Source organism: Lonchura striata, chromosome 3 (assembly GCF_050655825.1).
Source record: "Lonchura striata isolate lonStrDom1 chromosome 3, ASM5065582v1, whole genome shotgun sequence".
Taxonomy (NCBI): Eukaryota; Metazoa; Chordata; class Aves; order Passeriformes; family Estrildidae; genus Lonchura; species Lonchura striata.
Genome location: NC_140705.1, coordinates 57341234 through 57362342, shown reverse-complemented (window position 1 = coordinate 57362342; position 21109 = coordinate 57341234). Strand labels below are relative to the sequence as shown.

At 39.0% G+C, this 21109-nt stretch overlaps 1 protein-coding gene and 1 long non-coding RNA gene across 6 annotated transcripts in view; one reads left to right on the top strand and one right to left on the bottom strand.

Annotated features, from left to right (window-relative positions):
• LOC146767913 (uncharacterized) overlaps positions 1-19668 on the top strand; it is an 89876-nt gene extending 70208 nt beyond the window's left edge. Inside the window, exons 4-6 of one of the 2 annotated variants that reach the window (XR_014954265.1) lie at positions 1938-2055; positions 2301-2462; positions 3864-19668. This is a non-coding gene — a long non-coding RNA (uncharacterized LOC146767913). Of the gene's footprint in view, positions 1-1937; positions 2056-2300 lie in introns of both variants that reach the window. The other variant, XR_014954264.1, reaches the window with a different exon arrangement.
• MTHFD1L (methylenetetrahydrofolate dehydrogenase (NADP+ dependent) 1 like) overlaps positions 1-21109 on the bottom strand; it is a 143935-nt gene that overhangs the window by 35008 nt on the left and 87818 nt on the right. The window contains exons 25-26 of one of the 4 annotated variants that reach the window (XM_021540609.4): positions 13182-13289; positions 11661-11813 (exon numbers count right to left, since the gene is read on the bottom strand). The exons of 1 other annotated variant lie outside the window; for it this stretch is intronic. In XM_021540609.4, coding sequence (XP_021396284.4) covers positions 11661-11813; positions 13182-13289 — 261 coding nt within the window. Of the gene's footprint in view, positions 1-11660; positions 11814-13181; positions 13290-19514; positions 20244-21109 lie in introns of those variants that run through there. 2 more of the 4 variants (XM_085576596.1, XM_085576595.1) reach the window with 2 other exon arrangements.

Sequence of the window (21109 nt, the reverse complement as noted above, 5' to 3'; positions counted from 1 at the left end):
GCACTATTTATATATCAACATCCTTTCAAACAGGCACATATCCTGCATAGTAGTAACACTCTTGGAAACCTGAAATTGGATCTGAGCCGAAACCATGAGCTGGATGGTGAGAAAAATTGGCAGGACAGCCTTCTGAGCAACCACCAGCTGAATGAAGCCTGGAGACACTCACAAGGGAACTCTACTGTGAGCAGGGAAATCAGGCATTTAGAATCTCATAAAATGAACAGCACTGTGCGTAAGATACCCAAGTAGCTTTTGTTTTCCAGGAAAATAACCAGAGACCCCTGTATTTTGGGTTATTTCATGAACCAAGAAAGGTAAAAGTCACAGCTTTTGTCATACTGGTTCCTTGCACAAACTCTCCGATTAGCAGTGAGCCCCAGCAGTTTTTAAAAGCTGTGCAAATGCAGTAACTTCTGAACAGCATGAGGCAAATGTTGCAAGTGGAACTGGGAAAAAACAACTCAGTGGTACCACCTATGTGATGTTTACTACTTCTTTTTTGGGAGTACATTTGTCATATTATGTTATAAATAGCATTCCCTAAAAGAAAAAGAAGTGTAATATAAACTAACACCACTGATATTCCACCTGTCTCAGGTGTCCCTAAATACACTTCCCCAGCAGTACTTCTGCCCCTCACAGCAAACTGGAAATAAGGAGCCAAGCAGGAACTCTTAAGTAGTGTTGAATTTCATGCTGTTTTGTGAAGAAATATAACTGAAAAGTAAAACCAAGCCAGGAGATTTATTTTCACTTATCTAAGTTAATCTTAAAAAAGACTAGAAACGCTACAGCAGGTTTCTACAGGTGACAAATTATCATAGTTCTTCCAGCCTCAGTCTACTGGTTGTTTTTACTGAGTGAGCAAGTAACAAACCCAGATCATCTCAGCGTAAGAACTTTCTGCTGACTTACTAAAAGGCAAACACATTTTCTACATTTCTCTGCTGCTTTCACTTATGGCATGCTCATTTGATTGCAACAGTGAAAGCAGAAGGCTACCTCAAGACACCCTCAATATTCAGCATTTGAAGGGTGTCAGTCTGGTAGGTGCCTTACAGAAGATTGTCACTTCAGTGAGAGTTATTATGCAATCCTTTCCCATGCAACAATACAGCTTTTTCATTGACACATACCCAGTGCTCCTTTATAGACTGCTTTTGATTATAAAACCAGAATTCAGGGAGAATGAGAGCAAGATTTTCTGAAGATTGAAGAGGTTATATAAATTATATTTCTGTGACTATCACAAGCCTCCATTGATGTGTTGGTTGTTAAATGATTATTAAAAATTCGTATCTTTATGCCATTTTGCATATTTCTAAAAAAAAAGAAACAGTTGATTTGGACTTAATCACCCTTTTAAAATTGCTGTAGACATGTAGCCTACAACTAAAAAGCGTGAAGTAAAAACCTGTAAAAAAGTGACGTGAAAAAATAGCCCCTGAGTGGCTGTGCAGAAAAGGAACCATGACCTGATTACCTAATTCTCACTACTTTTCCTGAAAGCATGTACTCTGAGGTTAACTTTAGACTCAGAGTCTTCAGAGCATTGCTGAGCTTGAAGTAGGACAGCTCGTGCAGAACTTTAACATTTCTAAAATACTTTCTTTCCAATTGCAACATTCTTATATATGACTGAATAGCTCATTCTGAATTTCTTCATGTCACTGCCTTTTCTTATTAAGCCTAAAGCCTAGCTCCTTATGTTATCTAAAGAAACATGGTTATTAAACAAAGATGCTGTGGTCAGGCACTCCAGCCTAAAATATCATGCAATTATAGAATTTTATCTTCAGAAAATATGGAGTCCCTAGAGAGAAACTGTTTAGCCTACTAGCTCCAAACTTTGACATGTTATTAAAAAACATTATTGAAAATGCAAGTTAAAAAGAATGTTCCAGTTAAAAAGAATTTTCTGTTTGTATCAGGCACGTCTATATGACTTCAAGAAATGTTGAATGTCCAGCTGCCAGGCACTAACCTGTAAAGTGAGAAGCACTAATACAGCTAGAATGGGATTATCATCCACTGGATAGTTATATGGAGGTAAGAGTCAAAAATATCTCAAAGAAGCCAAACTCTGCTGTAAAAGTGAACACCCACCCCTCTGGTGTCACACCTTGGCTCTTTTGTAGCTTGGATCTTTTGCACTATTGAGCATGTTTCATTGGGAATACTCTCCTGACACACCTTCATGCCATTCCCTTGGATCCTGCCACCAGGACCCAGAGTAAGGAAGTTGTAGACTGCAACGAGATCTTCCCCTCAGTTTCCTCTTCTGTTCATTTCAGAAACCAAGTGATTTCAGCTGCTGTTCACAAGGCTTCTGCTCCACACCCATCACCATCTTCACAGCTCTCCTCTGGATCATCTCTAATAGCTTTATATCCTTTTTTTTTTTTTTTATGTGGCACCCAAAGCTGCACACAGGACTTGACTAAGTTGGTCAAAAGGTAATGCATGGCATTTCATTATTTCATAAGTAAAGAAAGAGTGCTCTTTTCAAAGCAAACCCATTACCACTTATCAAAAGCAAAATTTATGCCAGCATTTGTACCCTTTGTATTTTTAAAAATAAGGACACATGAGGAATATCTCAGGAAATACTTTAGGATTTTTATGTGGGAGGGTGGGTGGAGTAGGGGAGGAGTAGCAGCATAACTTTATCTTTTAGCATTGTGCACAGAATGTAGGTCAGCCTACTCCAATGGAAATACCCCATGCTGATTTTTCACATTCTTGGACATAAACATCTCATGATTTTGTAGGCCAGGAAATTGTGAATTTTATTAATGGTCCTGTCCCAGAATTGTCAGGGGGAACTTACTGCTTGTACCTCTGGACTCCTTATTAAAAAAAAAAATTAAAAATTTTGCTTGTCTAGCAAACTACTAATACAAAGAGATAGCATGTAAATGTTGAGTATTACAGCTTCTATAGTCTATGTCACAACATAATAAATTAGAGCAGCTCAGTTTTTAATTTCTCAGTAAGTACTATTTTGTGCATAACAAATGCAGGATGCATTTATTTCAAAATAAAACAATCTGGAAAATGCCCTTCCTTCCCTATAAAAGCTATTTGTTTACTAATAATGGTTATATTTTACTGTCTAAAATTATAACCTATTTTTAACCTCACATTGTCACACAAAGTTTATGGAGAAAATACTTAAAAAAAGGAAATCAGAGTCCATTTCCCGTTTTAACAAGGATAATCCCTTGACCAGAAGACACAAATATTCATTCCTCTTTAATGTTAATTAGCACACTGTTTATTTTATATGTCGCAGTTTAACGAAAGAAAGCAAGTCGCTGGGAACATTATTAAGTTCAAAACATCTTTCACCTTATTTATCCAGAACTCAATAAAACTGTTCAATCACAGACTTGCAGCCTCCAGCTAGGTTCCTGCTATTAGCCTTAAATCATTTTTAGAGTTTCAGTAAGTTGCCAAGCTCAAATATACAGCTATCTACATCTGCTAGATAGTTTGTCTTACTGGACAGTCTGGAAAAATTTTACTCACTTGATCCAAACCGTAAAGTTTTTTGCTGCTATCAATCTTTTTAAGATTTGCAAATCATCATTTGAAAAATGCATCTGTAAGAATGTTGAAAGGACAATGGTTTTTTTCCTTTAGGTGAGCATAAGATAGCCTCTCAAAAAATTGCACATAGACAGTTTTAAAAAGTAACTATTCCTTCCTTAATGAATGTCTGAATATATAAATTTCCCATTTGAGCCATAGAGAACCTTTGCAGAAACTGCAATTTCTTCAACTGAAGAAGCTTATCAGGCCGAACAAACAAAAATAGGGAGCATAAACATAATTTCATTTTTTTCCCTATACAGAGGAACTGCAGAAAGCTGAAAGTGACAGTATGGCTGCTACTGCCACCACACTGAACCATGTCAGGCAGCAGGGACAGCCATCCTTCCCCAAAGCAAGTCATCCAAAATATCATGAATGGGGGAATAAATGGCTGCCTTCTCTAATGTTTAAGTCTGTACATCTTCCATGTGGATAGCATAATCTAACTCTTAACACCACTGTTTCAAGGCATTCCACAAGCTGACTTTTGAGCTCTTCACATCTGATCAAAGTCCACGTGTACTAGGCTGATTGAATGAGCTCTTAAGCAAACCCATTTACCTGCTCTGGACACACGTCAGGTGTGCTAACCAGCACGCTGGGACCAGGGTGGGCAGCAGCACTGCTGCACCACAGAGAAGCTGCCACGATTCACCCACCTGCTTCCCTCTTTGCCCTGCAGAACACCCAGCAAGAGGCATCCACTAACTGCTCAGACTTGCACGTGCCTGCATTTCCACTGAAATATCCCTATTTCTTGTCTGAAGTCATGCATAAAATCCAAGGGCAGTTGTCCAAAATTGGTGCTGGCTTCTGTCCAAATTGCACTTCCCACTTTTAACTGATACATCTTTGTTAAAAGCAAGCCCCGAGCAAATGAGCTAATGTACATCATCTAAAGAGCCCTACTCGCCATATGGAGTCTTGCTTTTTCCTTCTTAACTGATGCAGCCGTATCCATTCTTATCGGGGATCATGGACTGTAAATTAGAGACAAGGGAATGAAACAGATAGAAGACATACCCAAACTGGTTATGATCACAGGTAGGTCTCACTGGAACAGACAGCAAGGATCTTAATGACTCCCAGGCTCCCTGAAGGCCCTGAGCTTTCCCAGAGGTATGCCTTTGGCTCCATGTGCTCCACAGGTGATTTCCATTTGCCTGCACTGATGGCATCTGCAAGCCTAAGCTTCAGCTGAGTTGATTACACACAACTTCTCAGCTCTGATGAGGGCAAGACATTCACAACCACAATGAACAAAACTGTTTCAGAGCAAAACGAGTTCTCTTGGTTCCTGCACCGCATGAACTTGTCTGCACTAGCCAGGCACTACCCGTGATCAGTGAATCCATGCTGCCTGGGCTGGCGTGCTGAGTCAGCTCATCTGAACTGAAAACATGTGCTCAAGCACTCCCGATCTTGGCACACCAGCCTGGGAAATTCCTCTGCAACTGCTCAGATCCACCATACCTTCCATGCCCTTTCACATGTAAACCGAAGGAGGTTAGATGAAATTCCCTCAAGAGATGGGAGGCCATCAAAATGCATGTTCTGGGGATCAGTCTGAAACTTCTTCTGGCTGAAGTGAAACATGAAAGTCACGTCTTATACTTGTAAATAAGTTTTAAGTTTACCTATTCAGACAAACTACTTTAGGTTACCACTGACATGGCTAAGAGCTTGAACATAATGTTACATTCCTATGGATGTATTTAATATAAATATATTTGGAAAAGATGACCAAGGAAACCTGACTGGTACAAGAAATACACTTGGTTCATTTTTGTCACTAAAAAGTTAATTTTACTTAAAACAAAATTTAAACATTTACATAGAAAAAATTCTCTGACAAGGCTTAAAGTATGGTAAGATGGGAAAATAATTTTGGAAAATAGTGGACACTGGATACAAAGAAATAATTTCACAAGAATCATATTGGAATTCCTTATAATGAAGATTGTAGTATGAAAGAAAATCTCATCAAAACTAAACATTAAATAGTTTACCAAACCACAAGGTCTATTTTCTTATTTGGTAAGTTATGTAGTGATTTCATCCTGTCCCAGAAAAACAGGTTTTCCTTCAACAATTCAGTTCACTGAATAACATACACACACCTATAAAACTTTTTTTCTTCTCAGTAGAAAACAAATCAAAACAATTAATTCATTTCTCTAACTACAAGTGCTGGCCCCCAAGGAATGTAAGGTTAGGTGGAATAAAGCAATAATAAGCTACAAATGTAATCTGGCCAGCAATGGGACATGGTCTTTCATTCAGAAATGGTAAATTATTATGATATAGGTTAAATAATGCTTACTAGCAAACAAACAGCAGTCAAGAGTGACAGCACGAACTATACAGAATCTAAGTAAATGTCTTGCCTCTATTATCTGTCAATGGCAGAGGATGAAAAGAGACTCGTTTATGGGGTTTTTTGGGTATTGTTTCAGGTTGTAAGAGAGTATTTTATCACATGCCTGTGTCACAGCCATAACATGGAGGTATAGTGATCCAAAGCAAAGTATATTTACTCTGTATTTCCAAAAAGCATTGGCTTATCCACATCAGTTTAAAGCAGGTAAAGTAAACAGTAAATGCACAGACTATATGGAAACTTCTATCATGCAAATACATTCTATTCACTTTCAAAAGTTACAGAAATTATAATGATAATTTTGAGCCAGCTAAATTCTACTCTTTTCCTCTTAAATTTAAGATATCCTTAGTCATCAGCAAGGCATGTTCTGCTCTCCTGTAACTACATTCATTACTCACATGACTTCTTCCTGCCCAGATCTTAGGTCATGTCATTGTTTAACTGATGCTTTTGAAAAACCTTCAAAGCTCTTTAACCCTTGTGGCTTATATGTCAGTCTACTCTTCCAATTCTCCATGTACATTTTGGATGTGTCTTCAACTCATTTCACAGGTATCTCCTCCCATCAGTACCACTCTCAGGTTTTTCCTTTCCAGCCAATCCCATCTCTCCAATCCTGCCCTCAATCTTCTATTCCCATCTTCTGATCACAAAAGGCCACAGCCATTCTTGAATCTTAAATAAATCATAGTCCACGCACCTGGAATGCTTGCAAAGGCAAACAATTCTGGCCCAATGCAACAAATGCACCACAACACCATTCCATTATAATCTACAAGTTTTTCCTCAGCCCTTCATCTTAATCATTCATTTAGGATTATTTCTGTCTCATCTACAGAGACCCGCCCCTCTCTGGCCAACTCAATACCATCACAAGCACATCATGCAATCCACCAAGGGCCAGAAGTGGATTTCCTGTTATTACACTAACCTCAGTCTACTAACTAACCTCTCAGTCTTTAGATTTTAGACACAACAAATTGAAGTTGATTGTCCCCACCCTCAATTCCAGCCATCAGTCATACCTATCTGATCACTCCCAGCTCATCAACCCTACCCTAAATAATTTATCAGTCTTCCACCAAGTATAACATCATTCAGTATTTCCACATGTACATAGCTGGTCACTGGATAGGAATGATGCACCCTTTGTAATTCAAAAAACCTCTCTACCTCATTGGGATGACACCTACTGTGATGGATACAAAGGCACATCATCTAACAGGGCAGCTTTTCTTTTCCTGTTACCAATTTTCAATTTAGAACTAAACAATTGTTAAACTACTTTCCTACGTGAGTTGAACTTCATGGCTTTCCTTTACTCTCACTGCTTACACACTTCTTGCAGTAATCTCAAAACCGGCCCACAGAGTCTGTGAGCACCTAGCTTTCACAAATAGCTGTTCTGAGCACTGCTACAACACAGCAGCTACACAACACCAAAGGCAGGTGCCAAATGCCACATTCCCAAGGACGTTTTTTGGACTAAGAGTGATCAGAATACCTAGCAGAGCTTAAATCCTTTGTAAATACAAAACTGAACTGTAAGCTAAAAGTTTTACAAGGCAGATAAAAATTTCACTATCATTTCTGTTTTTGAAATGCTAGCCTGTGTTACACAGATCACCAGGATGAGTTGAGCAATCAAATAATTATTATTCATCTTTCCCATAAAAGCACCTCAGAAAAGTGATAAAATTACAGTTTGGAGAGAATCTGAGCATCATGCACTACTGAAAAATTTCACTTCAGGTGGCCCAGACTCCAGCTCATGTTCAACAGACACTCTCAAAACTTGTTAAGCTCTTAACCACTAAGAAAGAAGAAATTAATTCAATGGGGAACAGTATTTTCCTTCTGAAAGTATTAATAAAAATATTAATACTTGGGAGGTCTTTTTCCTCTTACAACGTCCAGGTAATATTTTGGCAGGACAGTCTTGGCTCTCACCCACAGTGAGGTAGAACTTTGTTCCTCCCATACACTGATTTCAAACTACACTGGGTCACTCCAAGAGTTCCTTCCAAGGGGATATAGTTTCAGCAACTTGAACTTCTTTCTCTACAGGGAGAAAAATATTTCTGTAATAGGTTGACCTTTCTTCAGATATGTTGATATCTGAAGGATGTCAGTTCATTGTGAGAATTTGGAAGCTGGCCATGACTCCAAAGGCTCCACATATTTTCAGAGTGACCATGCCTGCAATTTTAACCCATTGAAATGAAAGTGCGTGGCTGGAGAAGAGAAGTACATGCTTAATAATCCCATTGTGACTCAAACACTGATTTATTTCCTGCAGCAGTGATTTGGTAGCATCACTTCACAAAGGCAAAAGGCAACAGGTTTTATTTCTATGACCTTCCTGCATTCCTGCAACTCACATGAAAAGGAACAATGGAAATGTGGCTGAATGTGAGAAAGCACCAAACTGCTATGGCTTTTTGGGTGGGTGTAGAGAGAAAGACACAAACTACAAAAAATCTAGTAACTCCCCACCCAAGCATTGCTAGTGAATGACCTCACTGGTTTCCTACATATACTCCAGCAGTTTTCCTGCCATCTCTCTGTTAAGCCAAGCAATGATGTCAACAGTCCACCTGTGAGAGTGATGTAGCCCTCTGGGTCATGGTCTCAGAGAACTTGGATAAAAGCTGTGCCAGTGTTAATTAAATGCACCTCTTGTTTCACTGCTGATTTCCTCTGATAAGGCTCAGCTCATTTTTCCTGGAAAGACTTCCATGCTGTATGGGAACTAAAGCCAACCATAACACAAACCAAATATTGCTTAGATTATATGAAGACAACATGTTAAATATTTAGTTTAAAAAAAAAAATCACTGTGTATCAGAGCTAAGATAAATACAAATCTCATTACTTTGCATGTGCTGGTGACAAGGCTAAACTACAAATGCTAGTTACTGCAGATAGTTTATTATCTTTCAGCAGTACTTATTTATACTTATTACAAATAAGAGTATTTGTAATCTCTTCCAGATTACTTTGGAACAGAACTCTAACAACCTGCTTTACTGATCAATTCTAACAGGTTAGAATATGAGAAGTTCACCCAGTAAAAAATATGTTACAAGAATGGAGTCTGACATTTAATTAGCATCAGAATTATCACTATAGCTTTAATGAAAAATAGCATTTTTTCCCTGCTATCAGAAAAGCCTTAGCTGTAAGGAGGTTCTGAGCACTCCCTTAGGTATTAAGGGACGTCTCCATTAATGCAATTAGTCAGCAGTACAGTCAAGCATACAATCAAGCAAGCAGTGGAGGGGAGAAAACTTTTATGCTGCTCCTTCTCTTATTCCTACATAAAGAAATGTAGTCCACTATAATGACTGGATGTTTTCACCATATGCTGTCACTGGGATTTCTGTAATCCCTCTACTAATAGCATTGACTTCCAGCCACTTTAAGCCTTCAGGACATGTCCTTTTATACTTGCTTTGTTCTTGCAGACATTTTCAGATAGCTTCATTAGCAAGAAAATTGCCAAAGAAAGGCTTTCCGTTTTGAAATTAGACATCAAAAATATTTCTCCTTGCACAATTTAAAAAGTAACACTTTTTAAACTGCAACCTAAGTAACCTAAGACTTAGATGCTGACAACAACACTCACAAAAAATCTGAAGGTAACAAATTAGAAAAGTGGTTTCAAAAGTTGTGGAGCAATTATATTATGAAAGTTTGTTTCATGATGCTCAAAACTCTCCACTCTGAAAAGTAGCAAGTTGGACTTCTTGCTAGAAATTTAATTCTAAAGAAAGAACTGTGTCGTAACAATGTTAGGAATACATTCATAGCCATTCATTCATTCTGATTTGTAGCAATTGTGATGGTTCCAAGAAGTGTTCTGTCCCACATTCCTAGGCATTAGCAATATTTTTCCAAACAACCAATGATCGATGTCCATGAATTTGCATTTTTACCTCTTGGGGATCTTATGTTTATACAATACCTCACCTACAAACTCTCTTGGAATACATAACACAGACTAAACTGCCTTCCCAGCTCAGGATATGGGAGAAATTCCATGGCTAATACTGCCTCACACCAAAGTCAGGCCAACTAACTTAGACATGTTTTTTTTTACACGCTCCTCCGAAAAGAGATCTCATATACAAAATGTCCTTCAAAAGATTTTTTTTTTGTTTGTTTCTAAATGGAAACAGAAAGAGGTAATCCTTGAACTTGTTTGGTTTATACTGCTCCTATGGACTGTTTCTATCGATTTATGACACCGAATTGCAGCTAGTTTATAGCAAAGCATGAAGGGTGTGACTCATTCAGCAAGCTCAGCCCAAGAATATTTCATTCTGACATCCAACAGCACAGCTCCCTCATGGATTTGAATTAGTTGCTGCCCATTACTCACATGCACTCCTTCTCATAACTTCATGACACACAACTTGAAGTGCAAACGTGAATCCAGGCCACGAAGGAGATACTAGAAGTTCTGACAAATTTTACCCCTGTCACCAGTAACTGGAATTTGGTCTTACACAATTTAAATACACAGCTGCGCTCTGCTTCTGGAGGATGTGCATAATGTGGTCATGCAGAAGGAAAGCGTATCCCCAAGTCCAGTGACTTAAAGTGACACAGTTTCCTGAACTCCAGGAACCCTCCTGGTCAGAAAGTACTTCCTTCCTCGTTTCAAACACTTGATTGTTTCAGAGGGAATTCAAAACAATAGATTAGAAACTTTCAACCTTTCCTAAGTGTACTGCTACACAAGGAAATCAGGCCATGCTCTGGGAAGATGAGATAACATTGGGAGAGTACTCATTCCGGAAATGCAATGGCTTTTGCATCCCTTCTCTAGCACCATCCCATGAATCAGCTACATGTAAGTAGTAACTCTAGCTATGAGATGTCAGATGCAGTTCAACTGCTGTTTGGATTAAGATGTGTATGGTTGGCAAAAGGCATGAGCCAACTCACTTCTCAGCTATTTCGATAAGGCCTGTAAGGGAAAAAAGCATCAGGAGCTTCCTAATCTGAGTCTGTACTTGTAAGGATGGATAGGAAAAAAGGATGATGATTGTCTCTTTTTAGCACCTCATTATTTAAATCTCTAATGAAGGAGAAGGAATGTTCTACTATTTCTACAGTTAAAAATCTATCCCTTCCCTCCATAACTTACTTTTACCAGTAGTGATGTTCACAAAGATTAGGAGCAGATCAGACTTATCAACTGAAGAGCAATTATTTTAACCATACTCTGTTCCCCAACACAATTCCTTTAATCTAAATGCATTAAAATGGTTTGTAATGATGGATAAAAGATTTAAAATTTAGAGTAATTTCTAACTAGTTACTTAAAGGTTGCAATTTGAATAAGAAAAGGCAACGACAAGTAAATTAATTTTTCTGCAGCATTAGGGCGCCTAAATACCCTAGACTAACCTAAGAACAACAGCAACAGAAACAACTGCAAGAGCCATTCTCTCAGACCCGACAGTCAAAGCTCTTCTATGACATTGCATTTTCTTGATTATCTTTTCCTATCATGTAGAGCTACATGAAGTTTGAGGGAAAGATTATTATACAAAAGCAAGAACTCACATGGTTCTACACATTATTTTTGGAGGCAAACAGGAAATGCACTTCCCTGTCAAGCTGGGTGAAAGGGGAGTAAACGAGTCGAATGCTTTGCACTCACCGTTCCTACCAGAGGGTAGATGAATCCAGCTCCAATGCTGGCTCGCACATCGCTAATTGGCAAAATGAAACCAGTGGGAACACCCTTCCTCTCAGGCTGATGGGAGAGGGATAGGTGAGTTTTTGCCATACAAATGGGAAGATTTCCAAATCCCTATCAAAAAAATTGAAAGAAAAAAAAATGTTTTTAAAATCACACTAAAGGCACATTATGTTTTTGTTTTGTTATCAGTATCTTCTAGAAACCTCTCGTACAGCTGTTCCCTGGGCTCTAATGACCCAGTTAGACACCAACTTGACTCCAGGATTCACAGTCAAAAATTTTGTAAGGGTATTAATGTTCTCTTGAGGGTAAATACAGATGGTGCTCATGATGCTTTCCTTTGTTTTTAAACAAGACAAAACCTGCAGGAGATGATGGAACCCCCTTCACTAATGTCAGTGCACTAATTACTGAAAATGTGGGAGAAAATCAGGAAAAGTGCCTCAGCAGCTCCCCCTGCCCATAATTTGTCCCAAAGTTATTGGTTAATCTTGAGTCAGGCACCTTCCATTCTTCTGTTCAATTCTTTTACAAACAGGGCCAGGAGGAGTGGTGGGACTTCAGGGAATTGTCTCTGCAGCCCAGCGCTGACAACTCTTAGGTGACGTTGTGAAAATATTTCCTAATATACTAACATTTAGACTAAAAAATGGATTAGAAAAACACAGCAGGAAAAAAGGAGGCATGTATTATTTAGTTTCAAGTACACTAAGTAACCTTCTTTGCCATTTAGAAAAATCCAATTAATTCTCAGGAAGTTTGCATTATAGGGAAGATGGCTGTCTGAATAAGGACTTCTGCTTGTCTGATCAAGCTGCTGAAGTTTACTCAGGAATTTTTCCTGGACATATTGTTTCTATTTTCTGACTGAAAGGTTCCAGCCACATTTATGTTCAGAAGCCATTCCACTACAAAAAAGACATTCACTTCTCCACATGGTTTCAAAACTTTTCAAACTGAAACATGCTCCCACATGCTTTAGGATAGGTGATGTATTTCATGTTCTAATATTCATAACTCCTTCAAAGTAACAGGAACAGAAAGAAATCAAAAGATTTTACAAATATTGGGACCTTTGTTATCAATGTGCATAGCTGTGCACAAGTCTTACTGTGTTTGCAAACTCTTTTTTGCAGGTAGAAATGAACACATGCTAAAATTGGTTACATGTGATATGCAGTTGTCACATTTAAGAGAGTAACCCAGACTGCATAGAAAGTACAGTTTCATGGACAATCTCAGAAGTATTCTGAACACCATTCATATCTCACAGGAGATTGCCTTCAAGGTTAAAACCATTCTGTTCTACCGAATCTCAACTAATCCATACTGACCTCCACAGTTTCCTACCATGGGTAAGCTCATGCCTTTCAGCAAAGCTTGACTTAACTCTCCAGTCTGAGAACATGTTACACCCTCAGGTTTCCCAAGACTCACATCCAGCAGGTACCTGCCTGCACAATTCCCTGGTGCTCTTACCTGCCGGGTGTAACGATCAACTTGAGACTGTGCAACAGGAGACAACTCAATATCCTGAGCTCCATACACCTTCTGAGCAATGATCCTTATTTTTTCAACAATAGGAAGCTGCAGAGACAAGGAAACAATGCAAGGATGAACACTGGCCAAGAGAAACTAGGGTCTTGTTTGTTGAGTGAGGTCTCTGAATCTCTCATTAAAATTCATCCCTGTTAAACAGGCTTGCTAAAGCATGAGACAAAGTAAGGAGCACTGGTGATGGATATGACACACAGCTACAAGTACATGAACTAACCCCTGTGATTTCAGCTACTCCATCATTTGGAAGCTGCACGTTTTGTGCATTACAGAGTTGACAACATGAGCTTACGCTAGCCTGAAGTGGGGGAAGAAAATTATTACCATCTAGTTATGAGACCGAAGAGATAAACTACGCCTCAATCTCCATTTCAGAATAAAGATAACCTACACGAGTGGACAAGGCAAGGTAGGAGGCAGTCAGCGAAGGGTCCCCTGAGAAGCAAGGAATTGTAGCAGAAAATTCCTGACCCAACATTCCTCCTTTGATTGTGATTTTCTTTTAATACTATTATTCTTACCTCCTATCCTTTCTAACATGCATATTTTTAATTGTAGCTGTAGTGAAGCACTTTGGACACTTAAAAAAAAGAATATAAAAGCATTCTAGAATTCATTTGAAATCACCAAGTTCAATCCCAGTCTCCAAGAGTATTCACATCATGTTATTCAGCTCAAACTGAACAAGTTCTGCTTTCACATGTTCTATTTCAAAACAGAAGCAGACTCTCACATTCAATCTGTTAGAAAACCCTTAACAGATTTTCACGAAACACTTTTTTTTTTTTTATGGTCAGATCAGGCATTTACTTTTTGTGCCATAATTTTTGTGTATTTAGAGTAAACAACTCTTTCACATTTCCTTGTTCTCTTTCCTTTTGTTTTTAATGACCCAGGAGACAGCAATTTTGACTCATCTGGCCTATTTTAAACATGCCATTCTTTAACTTCTTTCAATAGGAACAGGATGATGGAGGAGGGATATTACCACGAGTTCAGATAATTCAGTGCTGACTACAAATGTTCAGAGGTGTGTGCAGTATTAAAGGGAATATCTCATCAGTAACTTGTAGAATATTTAATTAACAACACACGTGGAATAAGAGCTAAACAAAATCTAGAGATGATCACTTGAGGAAGAAGACTTAAATACAAAAAGCAATATAAAAAGCACCAGAACACAAAAGTGTATCATTTTATTCTAACAAAGGCAAGAAATTAATTAATTTGTGAACAATGAACTCTATCTGATACATTTATAAGAAGTTCCACAGTTAACCACATTTTTGCAATGCCTGTATGGAAGTAGTTCTTTTTCTGCAAAGATACATCAGTTGAAGGGTTTATGTCAGGCCAATCTTTTTTGTATTTATGATTAAATTTTAGAAAAACTAAAGCTTACATTAATAAAGAACTCCAGTAACAGAAGTATCACAAGAAAAGAACCTCTCCAAACTTCCAAGTATCTTAAGTGTAAGGTAGTTAAAAACTACTAAGGCTCTTAGTATTCCCCCTCAGTTCTGAAATTTCAAAGACAGGTTTAAAGAAGCTTCACAAGATACTTTCTGAACATGCTCACTATACAATCACTGCACCTTAATTGGGTGGAATAATGTCACATTCCCAACAACAGGCTTTTTACAGGAATCAAAGCAGTGCAAAAAATTCTAATCAGGACTGGAGATAGCACATTGCAAATAGCCCGGGTATAATTCTTGGCAGCAGTAAGCTGAATGGAATACTTAGTGTCATGGAGACCCATCACGAGATGAAATTTGTCTCAGGGTGATTATTAAATACATTCATATCCATGGCAGTTTTCAACACAGTGGCAGAAATGCAAAACATGTCTGTTAATTTGCCTTTTGGGTGCTGTTTGCTTGCAGTAAAGGACTAACAGCAATGGCAAATTGGAAGGCAAAAAGAATTCCATTCCCTGTTGTCAGCGGGCTAACATGGAAACTAACAGCTTTCTGCTTAAACCTCAGTAATTTCATTGAGATGGAGATGGACATTTAGATTCAACTTGCATTTGTGTCAAAACATTTCAAACTAATTGGACAGCAGTATAACTACTGCGCCTTCAGCCCCCTTCCAATGATCACAGCTGTATTTTCCAAAAGAATCCCAGCAGGGCTCTGGCTAATATCAGAGGAGAATGCTTTAATGACAGTGGTGGCACTTTGCTTCTCCTGGGATACGTGCAATGTATTGCATGACTGAGTCTGAGCTGGACAGTCAAACCATGTCCCTATGGATTTATGGTTTTTTCTTTTTTTCCCCTGGTTTGTTTTTTCTTTAACCAGAATTTCAGATACTTTTTGGCTCGGTATCCACACCTCCAATTTTGCAAATGTAACCTCAGAAGAATTGTCATTGAGGAAGGAGTTGTGGGAGTGTAAATGGCAAAAAAAAGTGGCTTCCTGAGACTGTCATGCTCTTGCTAGACATGCGCACACAACCAGGTGAGGCAATGTGTGCATGGTGTCAGAATCTCAGCAGAGGCAAGATGAGTCTTGGCTGAGCCAAATTCAGACAGAGACCAGCAGGAAGGCACAGATGTACTATGGACATTAACATAGCCCATGCACATGCACACTCTCAGATATGCTTCCTTCCTGAAGTTTCAAGAGTAGGGAAAGGAGTACTCTACACCATGCTAAGGATCCACCTGTTTCCTAGTATTTAGAGTGATTTTTAAGGCATTATCTATTTAGAATCACAGTGTAACAGGGCATTTCAAGCTAAAAAGTTTCTTGTGTTTCAGTTATCAAGTAATACTGCTGGGAAACTTCACTTTAATTTAAAGAAATGTTTTCCAAACTAAAAAAACACCTAATGCTTTACACAAGAAATAAAAATTATTTTTTCTTGAAAGTGCCATAATGGTATTTTAACAGAAAAGAAGTTCTATTTATTCAAGAGGCATTTTACCTAACAGAAACCTGGATTTACAAGACACTTGTTTGGCTTTAGGTTTTCAACAAAACTGTTGATTATTCAGCACTTCACTATCAAAACAGTCTGACTGATGGGCAGAGACATCCACCATATGTAGCAACAAGGCTAATTCATATGGAGAAGGGAGCTAAAAAATTAAACTCATATTGCACAAATAACTAAGTCATTAGGGGATTTTAAGCTGGATTTTTGCTCCAGCTGATACCACACTTACCTAGAAAAAAAAATCATGTGAATGATCTGTTTGTGCCTCATATACTTTGGTCAGATGTCTGCCAGCAGAAACCACATATCTCAGATACTTAAAAAAAAGAGTAATTTCACATCTGATGTGGTTTGGGAATGGTACTCTCTAATTCAGTGTCCCCACCAAGACTCTCCAGGAATGCCTTCTCCCAGGAAGAAACTCCTTTTCCCCTGCCCCCATAATGTGACATTGTGCAGAATAACCTCCTGGCCAACTACTCAATAACCTCCCTTCCAACTGCTGCAAAAATTAACCATGTTCAGGTCAGAAGCAGGACACCAACTCTCACTTTTTCTTTTGTCTGAGAATTTTTTACAACAGCCTTAGGAATTTCTTGAACCAGTTGCTCATTCCCACTAGCAAACTCCAGTGCTGCACCCTTAGCTATGCTGATGCAACCACTTGCAGGCCATCACCTCCTTAAGGAAAGAAGGATTAACAGTCTCATCAGAATAGGGAGTGTTGATGCACCTCTATCAACAGCAACTTGATTCCACAGCACCTCTGCCACCTGGAGAGCTAGGGTGAGAAGGAAAGTTGTAAAATGTCCAGGGTGTCAAAAACATGAAAGATTTATGACCAACAATAAAAGCTATCCCTCCTCTCAGTTCCCTTATGTAAAGTTGTGACTGTTGCACAGCTAAGTACATTTAGGTGGAGCTTAGGTGACAGATAGGCAACAGATACTATGGATTTGGTTAGAACCTGACTTTTAAAGATACGCAACTATGTATTAGTACTACTGCTGAAGGAATTATGGCAGCTTCAGAGAATTCGTTCCAAATTAAATTTCAGCTTCCTGAGAAAATAGTGTCATAAAATACTTATGTAAATTTACATTGAATATAAGAAGATGCTTCAGGGCTACACAATACAAATATCTGCAGACAATTCATTAGGATTCTCTCAGAAACAACCAATCTTGCCACTCCTGCCAGAGAGAATGTTCACTTCTGAAGTCTCACACATTTAGAGCTACCAAAGCCATATGCTGCTTTTGAGGCAAGCACAAACACACGCTTGCTGAGGCTGCCAAACACCCACACCATAAATAGGATTGTCTCCTAGGCTAAAGCATAACAAGTGCTAAAGCACAAATGGCTTTCACAAAAACAGTATCTATGTAGCTGTACATTTCATTACTTGATAATGATTAAACCACAAAATCGCCACTGATAAAGGCAAAAGCCTGTCATTCCCAGGACTGTATTGATTATCTAAACCAAATCATACCAGTGTTATCATCTAGCCATACTGCCACTTCTAGTTCATCTCACTTGTAAGACATGGTATTAGTGCCAAGTGGTGCTGTTTATTACAAAATCTTCTTTCTTCCCTTACTATTGACAGCAATGCTTTCACTAAAACATAATTTAATAGTACTTAATTTCTGCTAACCTTTTCTCACATTTTTTTCACTCTTCATCTCTTCCTTCACTTCTAACAGTTGACTTCAGATTATGAGTTTTTCATGTAGGGCTTGATGAGGATTTGCATGGACAGAAGACCAGCTACAATAGATCTTCCTTTCATCCTTGTTTCCTCTGCTGCTCACACCCATGTGCCAGCGCAACTGAGGTAGCACCACTGTTTGTGCAGCTGCACATACCAGAGACAGTCATCCAGGCTAAAACATATCCCAGGGAAAAAACCCTATTGCAATCCATATCAGTTCACACATCCACCTTATCATAAAGGCAAAGCCCATGTGAAGCAGGAAAAGTTGCTCAAAGTGCTGCAATCTGAGCACTGAAAGGTACCAGCAGAGAAAGCGAGTTGGGGCAGGGAAACACACCTTGGCTGGGATTCCTGAAATCAGTCTCATTGCCAAAAGTCAGGATTAAGTGAAACAAAGCATGCATATTAGCAGGCATCTAGTCTGAGACTATGCTCAAGATTTCCATCTTTTACATCCTAATTTGGGCACCTGACTTTTTAAGCCTTCATCTACTGGAGATAGGAGTTAATCTTTTTAACTCCCCACAGCCAATCCCCAAGACTGCTGAAAACAACCCGTGTTCCCTTTCTCCTTAATTTCTTCTGCTTTTAAACATCCTCCTGACTTCCTCACCAACAGAATACACCTCTGCAAAGCCAGAGACAACAGCAGTGAGTCCCTAGTCATACTACATTCCACTAGGTTGCAACTAAGTCCCACTTCCAAGAGAAGCCCTGGTCTAATTTAAATTGAGTACCATAAGTTAATGTCCATCAGTGCAGCATTGTCTGACAGGATCCCTTCACAGTTATACAACATAAATACTTAAAACTACTTTATTCTCCAACAAAACTATGATTCTGTTGAAACAAACATGCATTTAACCAGAGAATATACAAAAGCGCTATTTACTTGTAACTTACACATTTAATATTTCAAGTACCTTAAACATTCACTTTAATCTCAATGCCTATTTTTAATTATGACATCACCAGTTTAATTATAAGATGAGAAACTCTGGGCTTACTGATACTAAACTGGTTGTGTTTTAGCAGAAATTCTTAATATAATTTGAAATGCAAGGCAGTGGCACTCCTTTTTTAAACTTACACGTTCACTGAAAGCAATAAAGAAGAATCACTGGTTGGCTAAGTGAAACAGTATGCAGACATCACTCATTCCTCTTCTTGGGAAGGCTGCCAAATGAAAACATGATGGGAGTATGGCTGAAGGTGCTGTGTGGGGTGACAGAGTGCAGTGCTAAAACAATAGCTGACTCTGCACATTCAAACTCCTACTTCTAGCTTTTCCCTTGGATAAAATAAAAATGCATTTATTAAAGTATCTGTATATTCTGGTTCCAGAAGATCTGTGGCTGACAAAAGGATTTCCAAGTCTTTAGCATTCCTCTTCCTTTGCTGGCACAGGACAAGAGTTGGTTTTTTTAATTAGTGGAAAAGCATTTTCAGTCAAGCTAAACAGTTTGTGAATCAACACCTAAGCCTGTGGCCTTAGAGATTTATTTTCTATTTCCCCAACTTTGAAATCCCAGCTGTGCATAAGAAAATTGTTCTGTGCAAAGAATTGGGAAATAATGAAAACAAACATAAAAGTACAGTGCCGTCAAGAGCCTAGATCCACAAATAAAGACATGGAGTGGCAGAAAGACAGCTTCCAACCCTAGAACACCCAATTCAGTGAAACAAGTGTTCAAACTCCACAGAAATCTCTTTGATGGCAGTGGGAGGAGGGGGTGGTACAGACCAATGGAATTCCTCTTTAATGTGGCTTCATTGCTAGATGTCTTACTGGCAGTAGAGGGGAGGGGGGAAATAGTTTAAAGCCCAGCATACGGTGCAGGGCAGCACAGACTGCATTTCAGGATAAGAAATCATCACTATCTATTACTAGGAAAAATGTCAGTAAGGACTATTTTATTTATTCCCACCCCAGCAATACCTAAGGACTTTCCATTAGGTCCACACATGACTGAACTCCATGTTGTATAGAGAACACAGAAGCTATCTGCTTCCTAGACAAACGAGCAGAGGTATGCTGGGCTGGTGCAACAGCAGATGCACAGTGGATGGGTTTCATGGCTTAGCAACTCCATGGTATGAGTAGAAGAAACAGAAAATACTCCTGTTTAAAAAATATAAGAAACACTCTGCCTTGGGATACTCTCCTGGAGGTTGTCATCCTCAAACACAGGCCCCATGAGCTCTTCTTGACTGTGCCTTCATCTTTGAGCTGCTCCGCCTCTTGCAGTACATGTGCCAAGGAGCCTTATCCTCCACCAATGGGACTCTTCCTCCTCCATTATCACAGCTCATTCTTGCTTTTGGAGACCATAGATAGAAGAGAAAATAATGCATAGAGAACCACTGGTGGCAGAGTTTTCTCTCTTTTGATACTACCCTTAGACCCCTCTGAGTGACCCATTATCAATGACAGCTGAAGCGAAGACTAGAAGGAATGAGATAAGTGACAGCCCACACTATACTGTCACAGCAGGGGAAGACAGAACTCTGGACTCAGATGCTCCAGATTTGAACAAACTATTATTATGTTCCCAGCAGGGGAAGAAAATACCAGGGTTGAGGCTGCTAACTGCTTGAATGCCTCCCTGAGAAGTGCTGCTACTCAACATCGCTCCCAGTAGATGGTCCCAAGCTGAGAAAGATCTCCTTTGTTCTGCAGGCTGGCCAGGCAATCTGCACTCTGCCTAAATATTTGTGCAATCAACTTTCACTGTATAACCTGGAAATATTTTCATTTGTCACTATATTACCTAAAGGCATAGCACTGTCAAAAAAAGTTGTCATCTGACAAATTTGGAAGGCTGGAACAACCCCTTCTCTTCCCTCCGATTTGTGACCTTTAGAATCTTCAATTTAGTTTTCCAGTGCAGCATAAATCTGGTGATTTGAGGCTCTTTAATACTATTTATCAGGTTACCATGTCATTCTTCTAAGGGGATAGTGCAAATTCACTGACCAGCCAGAAAGGCTGATCCTGCTTCATGCCAAATGCCTGTCCTTCTCCTTTCTTCTATCTCCCCTGTGCCTACTCCACTCCAGCTGCCTGCAGGAAGGGGCAATGTCTCTTTTAAAAACCTAATACCTGCCTTCTTCAGACCTATGCTTCTTGTCCCAGGTTGAGGAGGGCTGCTCTAAGTCAAGGAAGAGTTCACCACAGCAGAAG